At 40.2% G+C, this 21,536-nt stretch overlaps 1 protein-coding gene across 1 annotated transcript; it reads left to right on the top strand.

Moving 5' to 3' along the window:
• The first annotated feature begins 637 nt into the window (after window positions 1-637).
• Window positions 638-19,952, top strand: NOP14 (NOP14 nucleolar protein). The gene is made up of 18 exons (XM_054391549.1): window positions 638-835; window positions 2,224-2,358; window positions 3,221-3,362; window positions 3,885-4,030; window positions 4,434-4,571; window positions 5,691-5,813; window positions 7,023-7,154; window positions 7,465-7,768; window positions 9,022-9,152; window positions 9,371-9,456; window positions 11,071-11,206; window positions 12,673-12,774; window positions 13,545-13,698; window positions 16,118-16,277; window positions 17,038-17,185; window positions 18,039-18,157; window positions 19,130-19,285; window positions 19,850-19,952. The coding sequence occupies exons 1-18, from the start codon at window positions 638-640 to the stop codon at window positions 19,947-19,949; spliced, it is 2,610 nt and encodes an 869-aa protein (XP_054247524.1). The 3' UTR covers window positions 19,950-19,952.
• The last annotated feature ends 1,584 nt before the right edge of the window (window positions 19,953-21,536 follow it).

The following is a 21,536-nucleotide window of genomic DNA, read 5'->3' on the forward strand; positions in this document are numbered from 1 at the left end:
CCTCCAGCCCCGCCACCGCCGCGACGCCAATCCTCCGCTCATCCGGCCCCGCAGGACCTCAGCGCTACGCTCGCCTCTTCCCCATCACCCGCTGCTCGCCCCGGCACCGGCCTCCCCCTCCCCGAGGGCGGAGGCAAGGAGCAGGCAGCAAGCGCCCGCCCCGACCATTGCTCTACCGCCCTCCTCCGCCCGCCCCAGCCAGCTCCGCCTCTGCTCTCCTGCGCCACACCCCCAGTCTATCTTTCCCGGAACGACAACTCCCAGCAGGAGCTGGGCGGCGTGCCCTGAGGGGACGCTGGCGATGCTGCGCTGGTGCCCGCTGGGTTCTGTAGTGCGCTGAAGCCTTTCCCGGCCTGCCCCCGAATCGTCCCATAGCAGGAGAGAGGAGCTTCAAATGTCGCGATAGTTGGATGAAGCTCTCGCGAGAAGTCCGAGGCAGCCGTCAGGCTCCTTCCCCTGTTCCGCTCTGCACGCTCAGGGCTTGCGTGGATCTGTCGCGCCTTGGCACCAGCCTGAGGGTTAATTCGGAAGATCTTGCCCATTTTGTTCGCCCTGTTTGCACCTCTAGGCCTGGTCTCACACGCCGAGTGAGTTCTGAGCCTCTCCTTCCGCACCCACGCGGGCGGCCAGACCGAAAATGGGGAAGGCATCCAAGCGGAAGCGAAAGGTCTCGGCGCCCGCCACAGCCAAAGGTCCCGTGAAGTCAGCTATGGCTATGGTCAAGAGCAACCCCTTTGAGGTGAAAGTCAACAGGCAGAAGTTTGACATCTTGGGCAGGAAGACCAAGAACGATGTGGGGCTGCCTGGTGTCTCACGGTCCAAGGCTATCAAGAAGGTAAGAGGATATCCAAAGTTGGGAGGAAGCATGGCATCTGCAGATGTTCTTGTGATGGAGAGGTGATAAGGCTTGAGCCATCTCAGGTGAGACGAGACTACTTCCGTTGTGCCCAGGAGGAGTGGCTGGTCACCTCGTGTTTAGATAATGATGAAGAGGTTGCTGAGTATGTTTCCTTCCAGTGCAATTCACAGGGTAGTGCAAGTCTCCCTTACCCATGTATGGGAATAGTGTCTTCAAATTACCTGGATCCAGAATATAAAGGATCACGTTGTCAAGCAAATACTGGACAAGGGCACTGCAGTCTGAATGCAATGAGAAATGCATAGATACAAAGAAATTGCCATGGATATGGAAAACATGCAGATGACTTTTTGTGCACTGGTTAAATAGTTATGTTGTAGAAGAACGTTGGGATGCAAAATAATGATCTGTCCTCATTACCCTCATATGAATGACCGTATAACTTAAGAAGAGTAAGTCTTTTATCTTCTGTCTTTATGCTGGTTTAAAACTGCCTCTTTTTCCCTCTCTACTGATATCACCAGCTAAGCTACCTGACCAAAATCTGTACTGCGTAAGGGAGGATGTTGTGTCTCATTGTATATCTGTCATTCCAGTAACCTACTCTATTCTTGAATGAAGCACTGGCATTTTTTGTGATCCATCTCCTCAAAGAAACGAGGAAAGAAGATAAAACCTCTGTAGATTCTGGAAAAGCGTAATTTGAAAGTTTGCCCCTGAGATTCTGACATGTTACGATGAGTGGTTGAACAGAATTTGAAGCACTTTACTGGGGAGGTTCTTAAAAACAGTGCAACCAAAAGGGATAATTTGTCATTTTGCAGGGGTTCTGAAAGGGGATATTTTTGTCAATAGAACTAGTCAATGAGAGAGGACATCAAATAATTGATTTTAAAAGTACTTTTCCACATGCAAGGTATTAAGAGATATTAAAGTTCACACACAGTGTTTAAGCTTCTTAGTAATTGATATATTCTGTGCAAGAATTGGTTTATGTCTTAGATAACAAGACCAAAATAAGTTCAGCTGACAAAGTAATTTTTCCTTTCTTTATTATTTATTATTGCCTTGCTTCAGGCAAATCGGAATTCTTCAGTGGTAGTGCAGAGCTTTTATATGTGACAAAATAAAGATGAGATAAAGTGTACCACCTTTTACCTTCATGTGGGCAGCCTGTAAGAGAACTTAATGACTGCTGTATTGTATGAGCTTCCCACCTCGTTCCTCATGAATTTTTCCTTCTCTTCAGTTGCATTCTGATAAATTAATTACATTGCCAGGGCACTGTGGAGCTTTTACGTCCTTGGCTTTGAAGGTAGTTATTCTCTTTGGGTTTTAATTTGATGGTTTTTTTTGTCTTCTAGCGTACCCAAACGTTACTGAAAGAATATAAAGAAAGGGAAAAGACAAATGTGTTTAAAGATAAACGTTTTGGTGAATATAACACCAAGATAAGTCCAGAGGAAAAGATGATGAGACGATTCACTTTGGAAAGACAGGTAAAGTATAGCAATTTAAAAAAAAAACCAAAACAGAACACCAAGAAAAATCCAAAGCCATAACACTCAATTTTTTTACTTTGAGACTGTTCCCCTTAACAGAAGGATTTGAAGGGTAATGCTTTTTTTTTTTTTTTTTAATTTTATGCTTAGAAGTTGCATGAAGTTTGTTGGAATCCAAAATTTTTCATGAAAACTTTTTGTTTTTTCAAGACAAGCTTTTTGAAGCAGAATTTTCTTTGAGTACTGATATGGAAGAAAGATAGTTTTAAGCAGATTCATTTTTTGCTTGGTTTTCTTTGACTGTTCTGACTGCTCTGATTTGGGAATTGAGTTAGGGAAAGGCAATCAACATCAAGTACACTTTGGTATTTCTGTACAGCTGTTGAGCAGCAGCTGTTCTATTTGCTGCCCAGAAGCACTCTGTATCTTGTTGTCACTCTGTAATGTGAACTGTATGTGCGGTATAGTTCTTTTTGCCTCATTATACTCAGTCTCCAGAGCTGAATACTGTAATACCATCTTCTACTTCTGTGAGTATGTTAAAGGCTGTTTCATTAGGCCTGAAATGTAGTAGTTAAGAATTGATGTAACTGATAAAGCTTAACCTTCCTTAGGTTTTCTGAGTTACTGTATTTGGACATAAGTAGAAGAATAAGAGAGACATCATACTCCCTCACTGAAGATGTAGTGTAATTGAATGAAAGTATTAGTACAGTAGTACTCTTATTCCAGTGTTCAGTTCTGGCAGAACACTGGATAGGAATCTCTTCAGCCAACATTAAAAACAGAGGCTTTATCTGTTTGTTGCCTGGGAACTAAAAATCTTTCTTATTTAATTGGTTTATTTCATCATTCTTAGCAAAATTATGGAAAGAAGAACATCTATAATCTTAATGAAGAGGAGGAATTGACTCATTATGGCCAATCTTTGGCAGAAATTGAAAAACTCAATGACATTGTTGATAGTGACAGTGACACTGAAGAAAGAGGAACACTGTCAGGTAAGGCATGCCAGCTGGCATCCCACTGCTGGCTTTATTGTTGGTGCACTTACATCATTTTTGCAGTACTGTGTTTCAGTGAGAAAAACTATGTAATTGGTGGGCTGTTTGAGCCAGATTTGATTACCTCTTAACCACACAAAAAAGCAGCTCTCTGGATTTTAGCAGATGTTAAGATGGAACCATCTACCTGGCAGGCTTCTTTAATCTGTGGGTTTTCAGCATACCTGTATTTTAAGTCCTTTGGCCAGAATCTGAAGTGTGAGTTTTCTGGTTGCTTTCTTGCACCTCTGCACCTAAGTACTAGTTAAAAGACTGAAAAACCCTTCTACCTCATACAAAATTTTTGCCAGTGTAAATTGTGTGTCTAGCATCAGTCTCTTTTGGTACTCCAAATGGGATTAATTGCTCCTATTCTCGCTGGAGACACTGTCCCAGCCAGCAGCAGCACTCCAGCACTCATGTATGAGTTTGAAAAGGATTCACCTTTGTTTGTTTGTTTGTTTGTTTGTTTTTCCCTAGCTGAATTAACTGCTGCTCACTTTGGAGGGGGTGGAGGCCTCCTTCGTAAAAAAGTATCTAGTGGGCAGCAAGACGAAGAGGAGGAAAAGCCTAAATCTAGGAAGGAACTCATAGAGGAGATGATAGCCAAGTCTAAACAAGAAAAGGTGAGTTTTTAACTCTGAAGTATGATTAACAATTCCTGACATCACAGAATAAAATAGTAGTGGCATAGAAAACAAAGGAGATAGCTGTCTTAAGAGAAGTGTCCAAGCTCCTTTATTGAAGTCCATCTGTCTTTGCAGGTACTTCAGGATATGCATTGAATATCTGCCATTGTTGTATATCCTCCAATCTCCCCTTCTGGTGACTCCTAACTGGTTTTCTGTATGCTGCCACTCAGTGTAACTCTATATTTATTCTTCCACAAAGAATGTTTATACCTTTAAAATATTAAGTACTGAAGTTTATGTACTTGCCAGAAACAACATTTTGGTTTTGTAAATGCTGTGTCATGATCATCTGAACAGAACTGCTGCATTTGTTTCTTTTTATTTATTTACTTGTTAGCAAGAGAGGCAAAGTCGGAGGGAGAGTGCATTAGAACTCACAGAAAAGCTGGACAATGACTGGAAGGAAATCCAAACCCTTATGGCCCGCAAACCCCCAAAGTCGGAGAGAAAGGACAAAGAAGTAGAAAAACCCAAGGTAAGATTTTGGCTAGATTGTTTTATTCTAATAACTCATGATTTTGACTCACAGTGTCTAAAGTAGTCATTGCTTCACAAAATATGATGTTGCCTACTGTTCACATGGAATGCTATGAGTTTAGGGGAGTTTGGTAAGTTGGAGGAATGTAGGAGTTTATATGATTTATCTGATTTTAATTGCCTGTTGCTTTTCTTTAGTCATCAGACATGAGGGAGGTTGCAGGTTGAACAACACTGTTTGGTACAGCTTGTTTTTATGATGAATAAATTTCTTGAAGAACTAAAGTTGTTGAGAGTACTGACTTGGTTTGAATGCTTTTGCAAGGTTCCTCGGGTGAAAGAACTGTTAGCAACAAAATGTTTCCCAGAATCACAGAATGGTGGGAGTTGGAAGGGACCTCTGGAGATCATCTAGTCCAACCCACCTGCTACAGCAGGTTCCTCTAGATCAGGTTGCACAGGATTGTGTTCAGGTATTTTGGAATCTCTCGAGAAGGAGACTCCACAACCTCTCTGGGCAGCCTGTTCCAGGGCTCCAGCACCTCACAGGAAAGAAGTTCTTCTTATGTTTAGGTGGAACTTCCTATGTTCTAGTTTGTGCCTGTTGCCCCTTATCCTATCACTGTCCACCACTGAAAAAAGCCTGGCCCCATCAGCTATTGATCAGCATTGAGAAGATCCCCTCTCAGTCTTCTCTGCTCTTCTCCAAGCTAAACAGCCCCAGGTCTTTCAGATTTCTTTGTTGTGAGCTGGGTACAAAAAGAATCAAAATACTTAACTTTTGAATAAATACCATTTGGACTTGAGGCCTTTTCTATCAATTTGTATTTTATACTAAGGGAAATAAACTTTTAAATCTAAGAATAGATATTGTGATGCTTTTTTTTCTTGTAGAAAGTTTATGTTATGTTGGCAGTAGAGTTCAGATTTTGAAAGACTGGAGTAATGATCTGAACTTGTGGTAAATCTGCTCTCAGTGAATGGACACAATATACTGGATCAAAGGTTCATACAAGATGCATTGATTCTTACCTTGCTGTTAGTCTGGCAAAGGGGTATCTGCAAAGCAGACTCATAACACTTAAGATAATAAACAATTACATAAATATTTCTTTAGCCTGATGAATATGATATGATTGTTCGAGAACTTGGATTCGAGATGAAAGCAAAACCTTCAGAAAGGATGAAGACAGAAGAAGAATTGGCAAAAGAGGAGCAGGCACGACTCCAGAAGCTGGAGGTACACCATTTATGGATTCAGATTGTTTTGTAGCCTGTCTTTTGGGAGTGACCACTTACATTCATTGCTTGACCTTAAATTGAATGTGACTGCAGTTGGTCAGGTGGGGAATTCAGGAAATCTTCTGTTTGTGGGTTTTTTGCAGTCCTGAAAGAAATCAGTGAATGAGTTAATTTGTAAACTACAACTGCTCACATGTGATCAGGCTTAGTACGTGACTGTTAAGCTTTAGGAAAAGAGCTGGTCTTTCCTCAATAAATATGTAATACTCCTTCAATTTGCCTTTAAATGTTTTAAATTATTCAGTTTAAGAGGTGCTTCAAAGTCAATAAGGGGTGCATTGTGGCACAGCAGTTGAATTAATACCCTGGCAAGTCACTTACTGTTTTCTTCTGGTGCTGCAAGAGTCTTCCAGCAGCAGCATGTGTATGGCTTTGCTTTGCAGAGGAGTAGGATTCTCTTGGGAGATGTTGTATGCTCTGTTACATTGAGCTTACAGAAAGGTTGAATAGTGTGGTAAATATTTCTCTCCTTTTTTTTTTTTTGGTGGTATATTAGGGAACACATTTCAGACTGCAGGGATTTGGTACCCTCAGGTTACCTCAGAACAGCTCCTTAGCTAATAATAGAACATCTTGTTTGATAGACAGTCTTACCTGGTTGCCCAGTGGAAATCCTTTTGTAAATGGTTGGTTCAGCTATTGCCCATTGAGCCTATTTGCAAATTTAGTATGTCCTAAGAACTTTGTGACGTGGTTGTGTTTGTCACAGACTTGTTGCAGATATGGGAAACAATAGCTCTACAGAATCATAAAACACTACAGAAGCTTGCATTTCCTGGTAATGATGCATGTTCTCTTAAGCAAAGCAGATACATTTTAAAAGGACAGAACATGCCAATTCTGGCAAACCCAGTGTGCAGGCCTTCCAGACAAGCTAATGCAGGTGTCTGTGTGCTCTTACTAGATGCACTTCCCACAAGGAAAAAAGTGTCAGCAGCTTTTGCCCAGAATTTCTTGTGTCACTGGTTTTTCTTTCCATCAACTCGAATAATTGTAGTTACATTTTTTTCCTTTTGAATTTTTGGTTGGTTGGGTTGGATTTTTTTGTTTCTTAGCTGTAGTTTTGGAGGGATCTTCTGCTCTGGTGTAGTTACCCAGTTGCTTCAGATGACTCTTAGCTCTGTGTGGTGTTTCTTCTAAACCACAGGCAGATCGACTCCGTCGCATGCGTGGGACAGATGAGCAGGCAAATAAAAAGAAACCCAGCCACATCTCAGCTGATGATCTAGCTGATGGCTTTATCCTGGACAAAGATGACAGACATTTATTGTCTTACAAGGTAAGGTTTAGCATTTCCAAATTTTCAGAGTTTTGAAAAGAAGATAGGAAAATCAGTTTGGAAGTGAGCTCTGTGGAGACCTCTAATCCAGACTCCTGCTCTAAGCAGGGCCAACTATGAAATCACCACTTTGCTCAGGGCTTTGTCCAGTCTGTCCTTGGAAAATCTTCAAGAATGGAAGCTGCATCTCTCTAGGCAGCCTGTTCCTCTGAGTCTGCTTACCATGAAAAAGTTTCTCTTTATATCAGTCTGAACATCTTTTGATTCTACTTAGGCCTGTTGCTTCTCACTCTCATGTCTCTACTAACAGGATGGAAAAATTAATATTGAAAATGAAGAGGAGGAAGAAAAAGATGAGGAGGAAGAAGAAGAGGAAGATGGGAAGGAAGATAATGAGAATGAAGAAAGTGAGGAAGAATCTGTTAACGAAGATGAGGAGGAGGTTGCTGCAGATAGCCACTCTGATCTTGAATCTGATCTAGAGAGTGAGGAAGAAGCTGCAGGGAATAAAGAACAGAGGAAACACAAGACAAATGGAAATGAATCACAGAATGTGGAGAAGCTGGATCCAAAAACGGAAGCTGCCAAATTAGAGCTTCCCTATACATTTACTGGTAAGCAAAGAACTGATCCGGAGATCCCTGATGTCTTCAGGGATAACCAGTGTCTTCCTTTGCCCTGTAGGATCTTGTATATTCCTGTTCATACATGAAGTATGACTTCATAATTGTCTTCTACTATTCCAAGAGTAACCAGTAATTGCTGTTCTTGGTGATCAGACCTAGTCATGCTCTGAGCAGTGGGAAGCAGATCTGTTTCAGCTCAGAGCTGTTTCTGCTCCTCAAGCAGCCTTAGAATTAAAAGATTGATCCTGGGAAGAGAAAAGTGAACAGATCTCTACTCCTTGCCTCATGAGGGCCACCAACACAATCCAAAGTGCTGGTGGTTTGTGTAAGGGAAGCCAGAATAGTATTCCATTAACTATACTTAAAGAGAAAAAGTTAATTTCTCCAGTGTTTGGGCTGACATTTTTGTCAGAGAAGATGCTTGGAGAGGCAGGATTCTGAGGTTCAATCCCTATGATGTAACATTGCAGGACTGTTAAATAGACACTCAAGGCTTGACCTCTTTTGGGTCTGTGCCTGGGAGGAAGGAGGAGGCACGTTTCTGGTAGTACACAAAGCATTCATTAATATTAAGTGTGAAATGCATCTAGCTATTGTCTTGGTGTAGATTTCTCTAACAAAAGCATCTCTTGCAAGATTAAACAGCCTTTCAAACAGCTTCCTTAAGTGCTTGCATTTTCCCATCACTTATTACCCAAAGCCTTTTAAATTGCATTCAGGGTTTGCTTTGACGAGCAAGCAGTCATGTTAAAATAACCCAGAAAATTTCCCCAATTAGGATGTTCTCTAGCATGTGAACCTTGCAAAAGACTATATATATATGCCAGTTTGGGGGGGTGTTAATTTTCTGTTTGTGGGTTATTCTTGCTTCTCTTAATACCCTTCATACAAAGCTAGTTATGTGTGAATTAAACATGGAGCTGATGGTAAATTTATAGCTGAAGGTGTGCTTAAGTTTAATTCTGCTTTGTGTGTGTCAACATGGTTTTGCTCAACAAACTGAGGATGAATTGAATGTGAATAATTCCAAACAATTGTTTTCTGACTTGTTCATGTGTGTAATGTTCCATATATGCTGTTACATGATTAGTGGTTAAAAGGTGATGATGTAAAAGCCATGTGGTACTTCTGTTTTTTCCCCTGGAATGATTAAAACTTGCTAATTGGAAATATGTTAAATGTTCACTTGAGTTAAAAACATTGAGAATTTTGCCTGATCAATTTTTGTTTTTATCTTGTAGTTCCTGAGTCCTATGAGACATTTAAGTCTTTACTGGCTGGAAGAACAATAGAGCAACAGCTTCTTATACTAGAGAGAATTCAGAAGTGCAATCATCCAAGTCTTGCAGCGGGAAACAAGGAAAAGTTGGAAGTATGGAACTTTTATTTTGGCTTGGTTTAAGTTTAAAATTAATTGGAATTCCAGAGTAAGTTTTATTAAGTACTCAGGAAGCAGTATAAAACATATATGCTTCTGTCTTGTGAGTAGAATTAACATAACACTCTTCCTAGCTTCTGTATCAGTGTTCTTCTGTGCTGTTTATGTACAATGAAGAAAAAAATAATTTTAATATATTATACTTCTTGCAGAAATTGTTTGGCTTCCTTTTGGAGTATATTGGGGACTTAGCAACTCTGGATTTGCCAGAACTCAGAACAATTGACAAACTGGTCCTGTAAGTAAGAAATCCTATGGACTTTTGGACCTTTATGATTTAAAGAGAAGAGGTGCCTAGGGTGAAGCATTTAGCGTGCTGTTTCTTTCAAATGGTTCTGTAGGGATGGTAGGCAACTGGTAACTCTTCATCTCTCTAGTGTTTTAACAGCTTCATGTAATGCTTGAACTATTATTTGTACCAAGACATTTTCAAAACATCCGCATGTAATTTTTTATTTGCAAAAGGCTTTTCATGGGTAGTGAATAAGTAATACCATGTATGCATCCAAACTTCTTTGTATGAAGTTATTTAGACTGCTGATTAAGGATTTTAAGCTTTGTAATGAGTGTGCAGTTCCTTTTGTAATTTTTGTCTTTTCCAGGGGTTTCAATTCTGTGAATTCACTCAGGGAACTAACAGAAAATGGAATTAAAGAGTGTTCTAGTAGGCTCATTAAAGAGTTCCAAACAAACACTTCAGAGGAAGTTGTTTATTTGGCCTTGTTGTCTTCAAATACCTATCAGGCAGTTGTAGTGAGAAGAGAGCCAGATTTGTTTAAGCTATGCAGTGAAGGACAGGAGTCAGTAGCCACAGGCTGCTGCAAGGGAAATTCCAATTGGATGTAGAAAAAATCCTTATAGCAAAAGTGCTGAACAGTAAAACAAGTTTCCCAGAGAGGCTGTGGAATCTCTGCCCCTAAAGACAGACAAAACTCAGTAAAGCCACAAGCAGCTTTGAAATTTTGCATTAGATTTCCAAAGGCCCCTCCAAGCAGAATTAGTTTGTGATTCTTATCTTGATTTTACAAGCTAGACAGCTTTCTTCCAGTGAGTTATTTTATGTCATTTTCAGCATATGTATTTATCAAATGCTAAAGTACCTAAGTTATTTAAAAATCTGATGTGCGACTTCAGTTTTCGTTGCTCTGTTGCATTCAGCTGCAAGAGCACTGATCCATTCCTGCTGTGGCACGTGCTCTGTAAAAAAGTATAAACACATTTTGATTGTTTTCTAAAGCTGGGATTTATCAATATTACCACAGACATTTGTAAGTGAAAATACTAGAAAAAGTCAGACCAAACCGATGCAGATTCCTGACTGCATCTCCCTGTAGGCACTAAGCACAGGCAGGAGGCTGACCTAATTTTGTGGATTTTTTTTTCTTGTTTTAAGTAATAACTTTGCTCACCACATTGCTGCCTCATAAGTTGTTTAATGTTGCCTAAAAGTATTTAGATTAGTGGGCTGCCTAGCATATACCAGCATAACTCAGTGCAGTGAAATGCAGAGTTTCAGGGGAGATTCAGAAGGATGGGTTTTAACCGTAGCAGGTGGTTTGGGAGTGTATTTTTAAGGTTTTCTGTAGTTTTTCTTTTAAGATTTAAAAAAAACACCAGATGAAAGATGATTTCACAAGCAAGACCCAGTGAAAAATGCATGTGTCTAAAGTATAATGAAACAATACTACGTATACTGGGTGGCTGTTTCTGAAAAAGAACCATTTGTTTCAGGGGATTAGTTACTGCCGTAGCGTAGATGGAAGGCAGGAAATCTTCACACAGGTGCTTAAAAATAATTTTTTACTCATATCAGTGGTGTGACTAGATTATGACTTATATTTCTTGTTAATAGGCCGTTGTACAATCTTTGCCAGATGTTTCCAGAGGCAGCCAGTGACCGTATGAGGTTCATCCTTCGAGACGCAGCCCATGATATGGAAGAAGTTGTTGAAGTCAAAGGCCGTGCAGTGCTCCCAGGTTTAGACATGGTAACGAGTGCCTGCTGCTAGGACAGTCTCTTCTTTCCATTAGGACAGAAAAGCCAGTATATAAGAGATGAGATTAGTTTTATATTTCATAGAATCTAAGGAATTATTAGCATTTAGGATCTGTTAGGTTTATTGGTGTTTTAAATCGCCTCTCTGGAGATAAGTTGTAACAAAATCCCTCAGAACAACAAAAAAAAGTCTTGAAAAACAAACGACCTCCCCAAGCAAACAAAACCCCCCACCTCAGCAAACAATAGCCACCCCCAGGCAAACAATGACCCCCCAAGCAAACAACAACCTTCCCCAAGCAAACAGTAGCCACCCCCAGGCAAACAATGACCCCCCAAGCAAACAGCAACCTCCCCCAAGCAAACAATAGCCACCCCCAGGCAAACAATGACCCCCCAAGCAAACAACAACCTCCCCCAAGCAAACAGTAGCCACCCCAGGCAAACAACAACCCCCCCCAAGTAAACAACCAGCCCCACTTACATCCCTTGTTCAGAACAGAAGAGTTACTCTATAATATTAAGAAGGAGAAAATATCTCCAAACTGCCACTCTACTTTTCCTAGCAGAAAACTCTTTGTTTTCATGATGAAACTTATACGGGTGGTTCTAGGAAGAAGTGATACTGACAGTTGTGTTCTGAGTTTGTGTTAAGTGCAAATGTTTAAAGAATGGTCCACAGAAGTGCACTATCTCCTAAAATAACAAAAATAACATTGAAATACTATTATAACATCACAATATTTCTTTGTACTTTATAACTGCTAAATTAATGACTTGGAAAGAATTCAGATGTTCTTCAATATTATAATTCTTCAAGAAGATATACACAAAATAAATACTACTAATATGGATAGAAACTTTTTACACTAGTAGTATTCCAAAATGTCACTGGCCATGCTAAATGTGAACAGAATCCTCCTTCAGTGTGTAGGCAATTGGCTGTTAGGCACTTCAGGAGTGGAGCATACAGACAATGAGTATTTGGTTATTGTAATAAGACGAACCATGAGTCAGTGATCCACAGGGAGCTACGTGCTTTCTGCCTTCAGGTTTGATGAAGCAGTGCTGCCTAATGGAATAATTAGACCACTGAAAGAAAATAGACTGAAGGATTTGCTTGGAAAGCTTGGTTCTTACAGCTTGCAAGAGGGTGGTGAGGCTCTGGAATGGCTTGCCCAGAGAAATAGTGGAGGCTCCGAGCCTGGCAGTGTTCAAAGACAGGTTGGATGAGGCCTTGATCAAGCTGGTGTAGTAGGAGGTGTCCCTGCCAATGGCAAAGGGTTGGAAGTAGATGATCTTTTCAAGTCCTTTCCAACCCAACACATTCTAGGATTCCACATTTCTGTTTTTAGATTACTTACATGGCAGTTACTCATTCACCAGTTACACATGTGTAAAGTCATGATCAAGAGAGTCTTAACTCTCTTTTTCTGTATTCTGTTTTTGTTCTTTCAGCTTATTTATTTGAAAATTACATCTTTATTGTTTCCAACTTCTGACTTCTGGCATCCCGTGGTCACACCTGCTTTTATCTACATGAGTCAGCTACTTACTAAGGTATGTCTGTGCTGTGGTATTTCAGTACAGAACTTAATTTCCTTGTTTTTAACAAGGACTCCAAATAGATACATTAGCATTAATGTATATAATGGAAATGTACTGAAAAGGCAGCTTTGTGTTTGGTATGGTTACAGGTAGTAATTGGAAGAAGAAGTGAGGAGGAAAAAACTTTGCAGGGTACAGTCCAACTCACAAAACCAAATCCAATCTTTTTTTCAGGCTGCCACAGTATGGCAAATTACATAGGAGTGATAGAACAGATGGAATACAGTCTGAAATAATTCATCACTGATTTCTCTTCCATGCATTGCATTTGTTCCTACTTCAGAAAGATATTTAATTAAAAGTTGGCAGTATTTGTTTTCCTTTAAAATGTACCTATTGCACTGTAGTTTGAGTACCTTCTTATTTTTCTATCCAAATACTCTCTTTATGTGTTTCCAAAGTCTGGAGCTAGTTCTGTTGTTGGCTGATATCCAAGTCATTCTGAGCCTTGGGTTTCCCTGGTTCACTTCTGAAGAACTTATTGTTTGTAGCTTAGCACCTTCTAGTGGCTAAACCAGTTCTGACAGGCTTCATCTCAATTCTACATGTACTCTGTAGTGAGGGCAAGGGAAAGCTGATATGGTTTTCATTTATGCCCAGTGGGTGTCATTTTATAGACTTCAAATGCATACAACTTAGAGGATCTCTTAAAAAGCAGAAATATTAAATATTTGTGATGTACAGACTTTTAATTCTGCATGTTTTGTGCCTTTTCCTTTCAGTGTCGCATTACAACGTTGCAAGATGTTATTAAAGGTTTATTTATATGCTGTTTGTTCCTGGAATATGTATCTCTCTCCAGAAGATTTGTACCAGAACTCATCAATTTTCTTCTTGGAATACTTCATATATCTCTACCAAAAAAACAGGCCCAGGGTGAGTTTGCTTAGACTAAATGAATAACACATTTTAGTATTAGAGTTTATCTTTTCAATTTCAATAAAAACCTTTCACACTGAATTTATTGTTTTGAACAAAAGCCCAAAATCATCTGCTAAATTAGCCATACACAACCTTGATTTTGGGGCAGTCACAAACTAAGTTCCCTAGTGCTGTTGGCAGGAAGCAAAGAACTGAAGTTATTAAAGGAAATGAAATCATGCTGCCTACCGTGCAGTATTTTTTGCAGTATTGTTCTAAACAGACTCTGTGACTGGACTGTGCCCTGAAATTCAGTCACTAATGGATTCCCAGTGGGTACCCCGTATCTTCACAGTAAGGCAGCAGCTGATTCTGCAGATACCCTCCCTCTTCAGCTGTCACAGAGAGAGGTGAGAGAAGTGTATCACGAAGTTGGTATTTTCCCTTTTTGTTTATTTGACATGGATTTGTTGTAGTGTCATAGGAGGCAGCTATCCTCACAGTCCAGATCAGTCGGTGCTGTAACATAACTGTAGACTTAGCAACTTGCACAGGCAGCAGAGAACAAAATTCTTTTCTATTTGATCTATATACTAGCAAATGATTTTACTTACCATAGAATCCTGGAATGGTTTGTGTTATATTGGACCTTCATCACCTAGTAGCAGCCCTCTCCCATGGGAACGGACACCTCCTACTAGACCAAGTAGCTCAAGGCCTGTCCAACCTCTCTTTGAACGCTGCCAGGCTTGGAGCCTCCACAGCTTCTCTGGGCAACCTGTTCCAGCACCTCACCACCCTTCTGGGGAAGAATTTCTTCCTCATGTTCATGTAAATCAAGTTTGAAGCCATTGCCCCGTGTCCTGTCACTCCATGCATTTCTACAAAATCCCTCTCCACATCTCCTGTAACCCCCCTTCAAATCCTGGAAGGCTGCTCTGAGGTCTCTGTGGAGCCTTGTCTTCTCCAGGCTGAACACCCAACTCTCTCAGCCTGACTTCATAGGAAAGGTGTTTCACTCTTCCTCTCTTTGACTTTCTCTTTGGGATCTGTTTCTAGTTTTAAAGCTTTCTAGATCTGGGGCTTTTCAGTTAACAAGTTTAGTGACAATAATTAACTTAGGAGCAGCTTTGTTAGAGTGTAGTAACTAATTCATGTGTTAGTATCTCTGTTTGGGTCACTCAGAGTGTCATTTAGCATGTGTGAGGAGACTGGGCAGGAAGCAAACTCAGAGGACATCTGGGACTTAAAGAGCTATAGGCTACATGCTAATATCATCAGCCTCAATAGACACCTGAGGAGTCTCTGTGCTCTAGGTGGCCATCATTCTGGTGAGGAGGGTTTAGCTTCTCTTGCTGCAGTGTTGCAGTACCTCTTCAGTAGTACTGAGTGGTTGTCTTGTAGCTCCCTTCTGTTTTTTTTTCCCTTTAGGATTCTTATGCATTTCCCTGCGGGCTTTTTTTATTCCCTTTTTGAATTCTCAAGCTATTAATGATGCTTTTTTCAACAAGCTTAGCACTGCAGTTTCACCTTTAGTATCTTGAATGCCCATACCCTACAGACTTCCTCCCAGCTGCCTCTCACAGCTTAGCAGTTTCCTCTGAAGTGTGAGCCAAGGTTACACAGCTGGGCTTCATCAGAGCAGAACACCAACAGCTGAACTCTTAGAAGGAGCTGGGAAGAGGTTACAGAGTGGGTGGGTTACATAGCTTTTAAAGTATTTTCTCTTTTGTGTATTCTTAGGAATGTTTGATCTACAGAGGTATAGTTAAAAATCTAAGATTGTGAAAAATCAGCAACTATTTAAAAATATTTCGTGGTAATCAGTGATCAAGCCTTAACCTTTTATTTTCCTTATTTTCTTTGTATTTATGTTTGATTTTGCACTAGTTACATTTGCAGTGTTCTTTTAGCAGTGAGGAAAAGCTCAGTAAAAGACACATTAAAGCCACAGTTTTCTCTGAGAATTTTTCAGTCAATATTGATGTTCTAAAGTTATCAAACCATCCAATCATGCTTTTAAATATTCCTGGTGGAAGTATTGCTGATAAATGTGATGATTAGGCCGTCAACACAGGATGTTTGAAAAATGGGCACGCAGCCGGTTCTCTGGAATGTTGATACACACTCACCAAAAAATTTCTTGAGGTTCAAGATCAGCAAATAGAACTCTTAGTGGTTTCATTTTGTGATCTTGATCCACGAATTCCTTGCATGAAGAAATTACACGGAATACAACTTCACAAAAGACTGAACTACAGTCTGCAGTAGACATAGAAAAAATCCTTTTGCATTAAAAGTAGAAAAGCTGAAGGTGGAGGGAGTGGGAAGGAGTTGTCATTGTTGACAAAAATAATACATAAAAATAATACATAATTTTCTTCAGAATACTTGGAACTGATCTCATGTAATGATTATTGTTCTTGGTTTTTAGGCTATACTGTAGTGCATCCATTTACACCAGTGGGGAAGAATTTAGAACTGCTTTTGGTGTGTGACAAGAAGGATCTGGATAGCTGGCAGAAGCAAAATCTGCCATTGAGTATTGTGACTAAGTTAAAGGAAACCAGCAGAACAGAACTTAATCATATCAGGTATGTAGGAAATATGAACAGGAGGAATACCAGATCATCTTTTGGGGCATCTCAGTGCCAGTGCACTTTAAGAGTAAAAATAGGAGCAATGAGTTGTTCTGCTTTATTTTTGTGGTGCTATTCTGTAGAATAGCTCCGTAATGGTCCTATTGCAGCTAATCTTCTACCAGAAGGCTATGGCAGGACACTAGTTGGAGTGCTCAGCTCTTCCATTCCTTTTTCATACAGCTGTGAACTGAGGAGGATGTAGAGACAGAGGAGGTGCTCAGTACTTCAAACCGCTGAGCTCTTCAGAGACAAATAACTGTTTATACTTGCAAAGGCTATGTTAGAAAGCATCATTTAAATAATAAAACACTGAAGTTGGAGAAGACTCCAATTAAACTTATGTTCATTAACCATATTCAGCCTCATTTTTTACCTTGCACATTTCGTTGACGTTTTAGAACTTGAGAACCAGAACATTTTTAGAACCAGTGTGAAAACTTCATATTCCACATGAGTGGCAAAGACACAATACTGGCTTGTGGTCTGTGCACTGTCATAAAGATTTGTTGCTGATGGCTTTCTTGGGTATTTTGCTTTGGAGAAGGAAATTTTTAGTCTGATTTAACAACTAGTAACAGCCTTGTAACTGGTTCTGTCACGCAGTCTTAATAACAGATGCTGCTATCACTCCCAAATGGAATTGATTAATTTTATTTGAAAATCTACAGCAGTTTTTGCAAGTGAAATGGTTAATTCTTTTGTGCATTAACAGGTTATCATGTCTTGCCCTATGCTTTGACCTTATTAAAAAGTGTGCAGCTCTGTATGAGTCTTTACCATCATTCCATGAAATAATGCATCCTGTCAGAATTCTCCTTACTCAACATCTGCCAGTGAATGACTATCCTGAAAAAATGCAGGTATGTGTTTCTCAAGAATGAAATAATCCACATGTTTCATCAATAAATTGAGACCCTCATCTGTGCTTAAATAAAAAACAAATGGAAGCATCAGATTTTTTTCATGGTTTAGGCATTTGCCTTCAAAAATTATAGGGATGTTTCTGTGGCAAAACCAAAGAAGAGCAGAGAATGTTTAGGAAAGGTGTTTTTTCGTTGTGTCTTTTTTCTTGCCCCTCTAATTGAAGAAAATAGCACTTAGCTTGTAATACTATGACATTCCATCAGGGACTTCTTGAATTATAAGTAGTCTGGTCATTCAGCTGCTCTTCTGCTTTTGTAATGAATCTGTAAGACCTTGGTACAACAAAAAGGTACCTTAGTAAAACAGGGAAATTGTTTATTTTCTAGCAATGAGGTTCAAATTTTTAATCTGTCTCTTCTAAAGCAGCAGAATTATCCTCTCAGAGGCGCCATGAAATATCCTTAGAGAACAAGGTTTTGTAACATAAATTGTGCAAAATAGCCAATATTTTTTGCCATCAAAATGAACAATCATTCCTAAAATTGCCCTGAAAGGCAGAATTAAAAATGCTGTAGTCTTGCTTCTTCCTCTGCTAGGTGACACTACCTGCACACCTTTCTTGCTGTCCATCTTAAAAGACTTCCAAAAGTGTTCAGAAGTCATCCAGCCTGGAAGGCTCCCAGTGTTAGCAATGTCCTAATGAACAGCAAGACATTGCTAACCCAGTGCTTTTTACCCAGGAAAAAGGAGCATATGAGGAGAACATTACTCTGGCTTCAATTTACAATAGTTTGTAGATGATGGTATCTTTGAAATGTTTTTGAAATTGTATTTTGATTGCATTTCCAGGAATGGTATCAGAGTGCTCTGAAAGAGCTAGAGAACAAAGTCAAACGCTACAACCCACTGATCTGTGAGAAAAAGAAGCCAGTGCCATTGAAACAGTATACACCTAGAATTGTCAAAGTGTAAGTAAAGCAACACCTCAGGCAAAGTATTTAAATGCTGAGATTTTCATCAAGCTGGAAGGATTTGGAAAACAGGACATCAGCTGTTTTTCTGCTAGATTTTTGTGCCCAAATCACAAGAAGGGAGCTACTTGGGTGGTAGGAATAGAAAGAAAAAAGGAGGAGGAATTCCAAGAAATAGAGCAAAGATTATCTTGGAGAAAAAAATAACACTGGAAATCCACTCTTGCCCGTATAATCAGTTGTAAATTAATAAATTTCAAGATGAGAAGAGGTTGCTCCTACTATCCTTTAAGCATATTACTTAACCCATTCCTTTCTTTCCCCCAATCAAGCAGCTTTCTACATTCTAACAGCAGCAATGACAAAACCCATGGGCAATTTTTCTCTTTTTGCAGAGCTTGCAATGACTATAGGCATATTTTGTATTCTGTTTTAGAATTATGTTTTAATAACAGTGCTTTGGAGAATAGAACAGCACTCTGATTCAGGAAAAATGCTTTCTGTTGGCTGCTGACTTATTTGACCATGTTGGTTTTCTACAGAGGCAGAGATTGTCTGCCTTCTTTATTCTAGTGATTGAAGAGGACAGCCTTCCCTCTGCCATACGCAAATATTTTCTGTCAATTCATCTGCAGAGAAGGTCTGCAAAAACTTCAAGTATATTGGGAGATTCTCTCTTTCTGCAGACACCTTTCAATCTTCCCCTCCAGCCTTTTCAGTCAATTTGAAATGCAGGCTACATGTGGATGACTGAAATGTAAATATTGTCTGCTTGTCCTTTGCATGATGCTGACACAGGTAGAAGGTTTGGTGAGTGGATTCCCTGTATGCTCATTGGGCAGCTCCTTATTTTCCAAGGTAACCACAGAAATATGCAGGAATTAAAATACTGGCTTAGTGTCCATATAAAATAAACACTAGAAAGGTGGTTTCGTTAAGCTGCTCTGTGCTCAGCCATTCTCATTTCAGTTTAGAGTTTGGAAGAACTCAGGGAAGCAGCAAGAAGGAGCAAGAAAGAAAGCAGCTGATTCGGAAGCATAAACGTGAGCTTAAAGGAGCCATCCGTGAGATTCGGAAAGATAACCAGTTCCTGGCTAGGACACAGCTCTCAGAAGTCATGGAAAGGTAATACAGCCTCTGCTTCACCACTGCTTGGGGAGCTGCCCTGCTCTGTGTTCCTTATTCCTAGTGGTCATGGAGGTGTTGGGTAGAAGGTTGGACTTGATGAGCTTAAAGATTCTGTTATTTGCTGCATGCCAAGACAGCCATACAAAGCTTAAATGAATAAAATTGGGCAGTTCAGGGGAACACCAAGTGTATTCAATAGAGATCGTACAAAGTGTCTTCACAGAATCACAGAATGCCAGGTTGGAAGGGATCCCAAGGATCATCTGGTTCAACCTTTCTAGTGTAGTTGAAATGAGCTGGCCCAGCACCCTGTCAAGCTGAGTCTTAAAACTGTCCTGTGCTTGCCTGTGGATGTCCAACTGTTCTCATTGTTTTCATCTTAGCAGTTTCATTTCTCGAGCTTAAGAAGATGCAGAGTGTTTTTATCTGAAGTGTGTGTTGGTGAAATGTAAGAGTTGGGGGATTTTTGACAAGTTAACAACTATGGTCTAAATATACCCCCATATTTTCCCTAATAGAATCTTTCTGATATATTTTGTTGGTTGATTGTTTGTTTTACAGAGATGCAGCCAGAAAAAGAAAAGTGAAAGAGCTTCTTGGTAGCCTTGCTGCACAGGAAGGTGAATGGAAAGCAATGAAAAGGAAAAAGGGGAAGAATTAATTGAGACTGTCTACAGCAGGAAATGTTGATTTTACTGCTACATGAAATTCATTAATCATATGGCTTTTGAAGAGACTTAATTGCATTCTTTGGATGCATTCCTTTGGAAGAGACAACATCAGCAGATTTACCTGAAAAAGTCAACCTTCTTATGGAAAAATCCACAAGTTTTCATAAGGAAAATAAACCCAACACTTTTGTATGTGGTATACTTCTGTTTATTTGAATAATAGAGAATATTTGGATGAATAATCAGAATTGTAGCTGTATATGACTAGGTTTTAGTCTGACTTGAACTACAGACACAAATGAACAGCAGAAACCTTTTGCCACCTCATTAATATTGAACAGCTGCAAGCAGCTCTCATAGTGGTGATATATTTACAACTTAAGCAGTGGTATCTGTGGGTGTTGATTGACAGATGACTGGATATGAACCAGCATGTGTCCAGGTAGCCAAGAAGAGCACCAGCATTCTGGCCTGGATCAGCAATAGTGTGATCAGCAGGACCAGGGAAAGGATTGTCCTCCTATGCTTGGCACTGGTGAGGCCACACCTTGAGTACTGGGTTCAGTTTGGGGTCCTCACTACAAGAAAGACATTTAGGTGCTGGAACATATTTAGAGAAGAGCCCCAAAGCTGGTGAAGGGTCTGGTGAGGAGCAGCTGAGGGACCTGGGATTGTTTAATCTGGAGAAAAGAAGGCTTTGGGGAGACCTCATTGTCTACAACTCCCTAAAAAGAGGTTGGAGCCAGATAGCTGCTGGTCTCTTCCCTTCAGTGCTGGGTTGATGGTTGGACTGGATGTTCTTTGAGGTGTCTTCCAACCAGATGTATTCTGTGAAGTGGCCTCAGGGTGCACCAGGGGAGGTTTAAGTTGGACATTAGAAGAAACCTCTTCACTGAAAGGGTTCCAAAAGACTGGAACAGGCTGCTCAGCGAAGTGATTGAATCCCTGTCCCTGGGTGTATTTCAAAGAGACAGAGATGTGCTGACATGTTTTAGCACCAGACTTGGTAGAGTTAGGGAATGGTTGGACTAGATGATCTTAAAGGTCTTTAGTCTGTAGCACTGCACCATTCTAATTCATGTAGTCAGTGGAGGAATGGAATCAACCTTCAAGAAGTCCTTTGTTAAAGCTGTATGTTTGTTCATCTCTTCAGTAGTTTTTGAGTTGAGCACAGCTCTGAAATTCTTAGTGTACTCATAACTGTCTTATGTAAGTGGACAGTCAAATCCATAACTCTCTTCCATTTATGTTGTCATCTGTGTCTAATTACTGATAGGTGCCCAGCACGGATGTTGAAAGCATCTGCCTTGCAAATACAGCCAATAAATACTTGTAACACTGTTTAAAAATACTGTATTTGTGGAAAAACATTGTAATGAGACAGCATCACAGGTCATAGATTCACAGAATGGTTCGGTTTGGAAGGGACTGTCAGGATCATCTAGTACCAACACCCCTGCCAGGGGCAGGGACACCTCACACTACACCAGATTGCTCAAGGCCTCATCCAACCTGGCCTTGAACACCTCCAGGTCCACAACCTCCCTGGGCAACCTGTTCTAGTGTCTCACCACCCT

The sequence above is a fragment of the Indicator indicator genome, chromosome 23 (genome assembly GCF_027791375.1).
Source record: "Indicator indicator isolate 239-I01 chromosome 23, UM_Iind_1.1, whole genome shotgun sequence".
Classification (NCBI taxonomy): Eukaryota; Metazoa; Chordata; class Aves; order Piciformes; family Indicatoridae; genus Indicator; species Indicator indicator.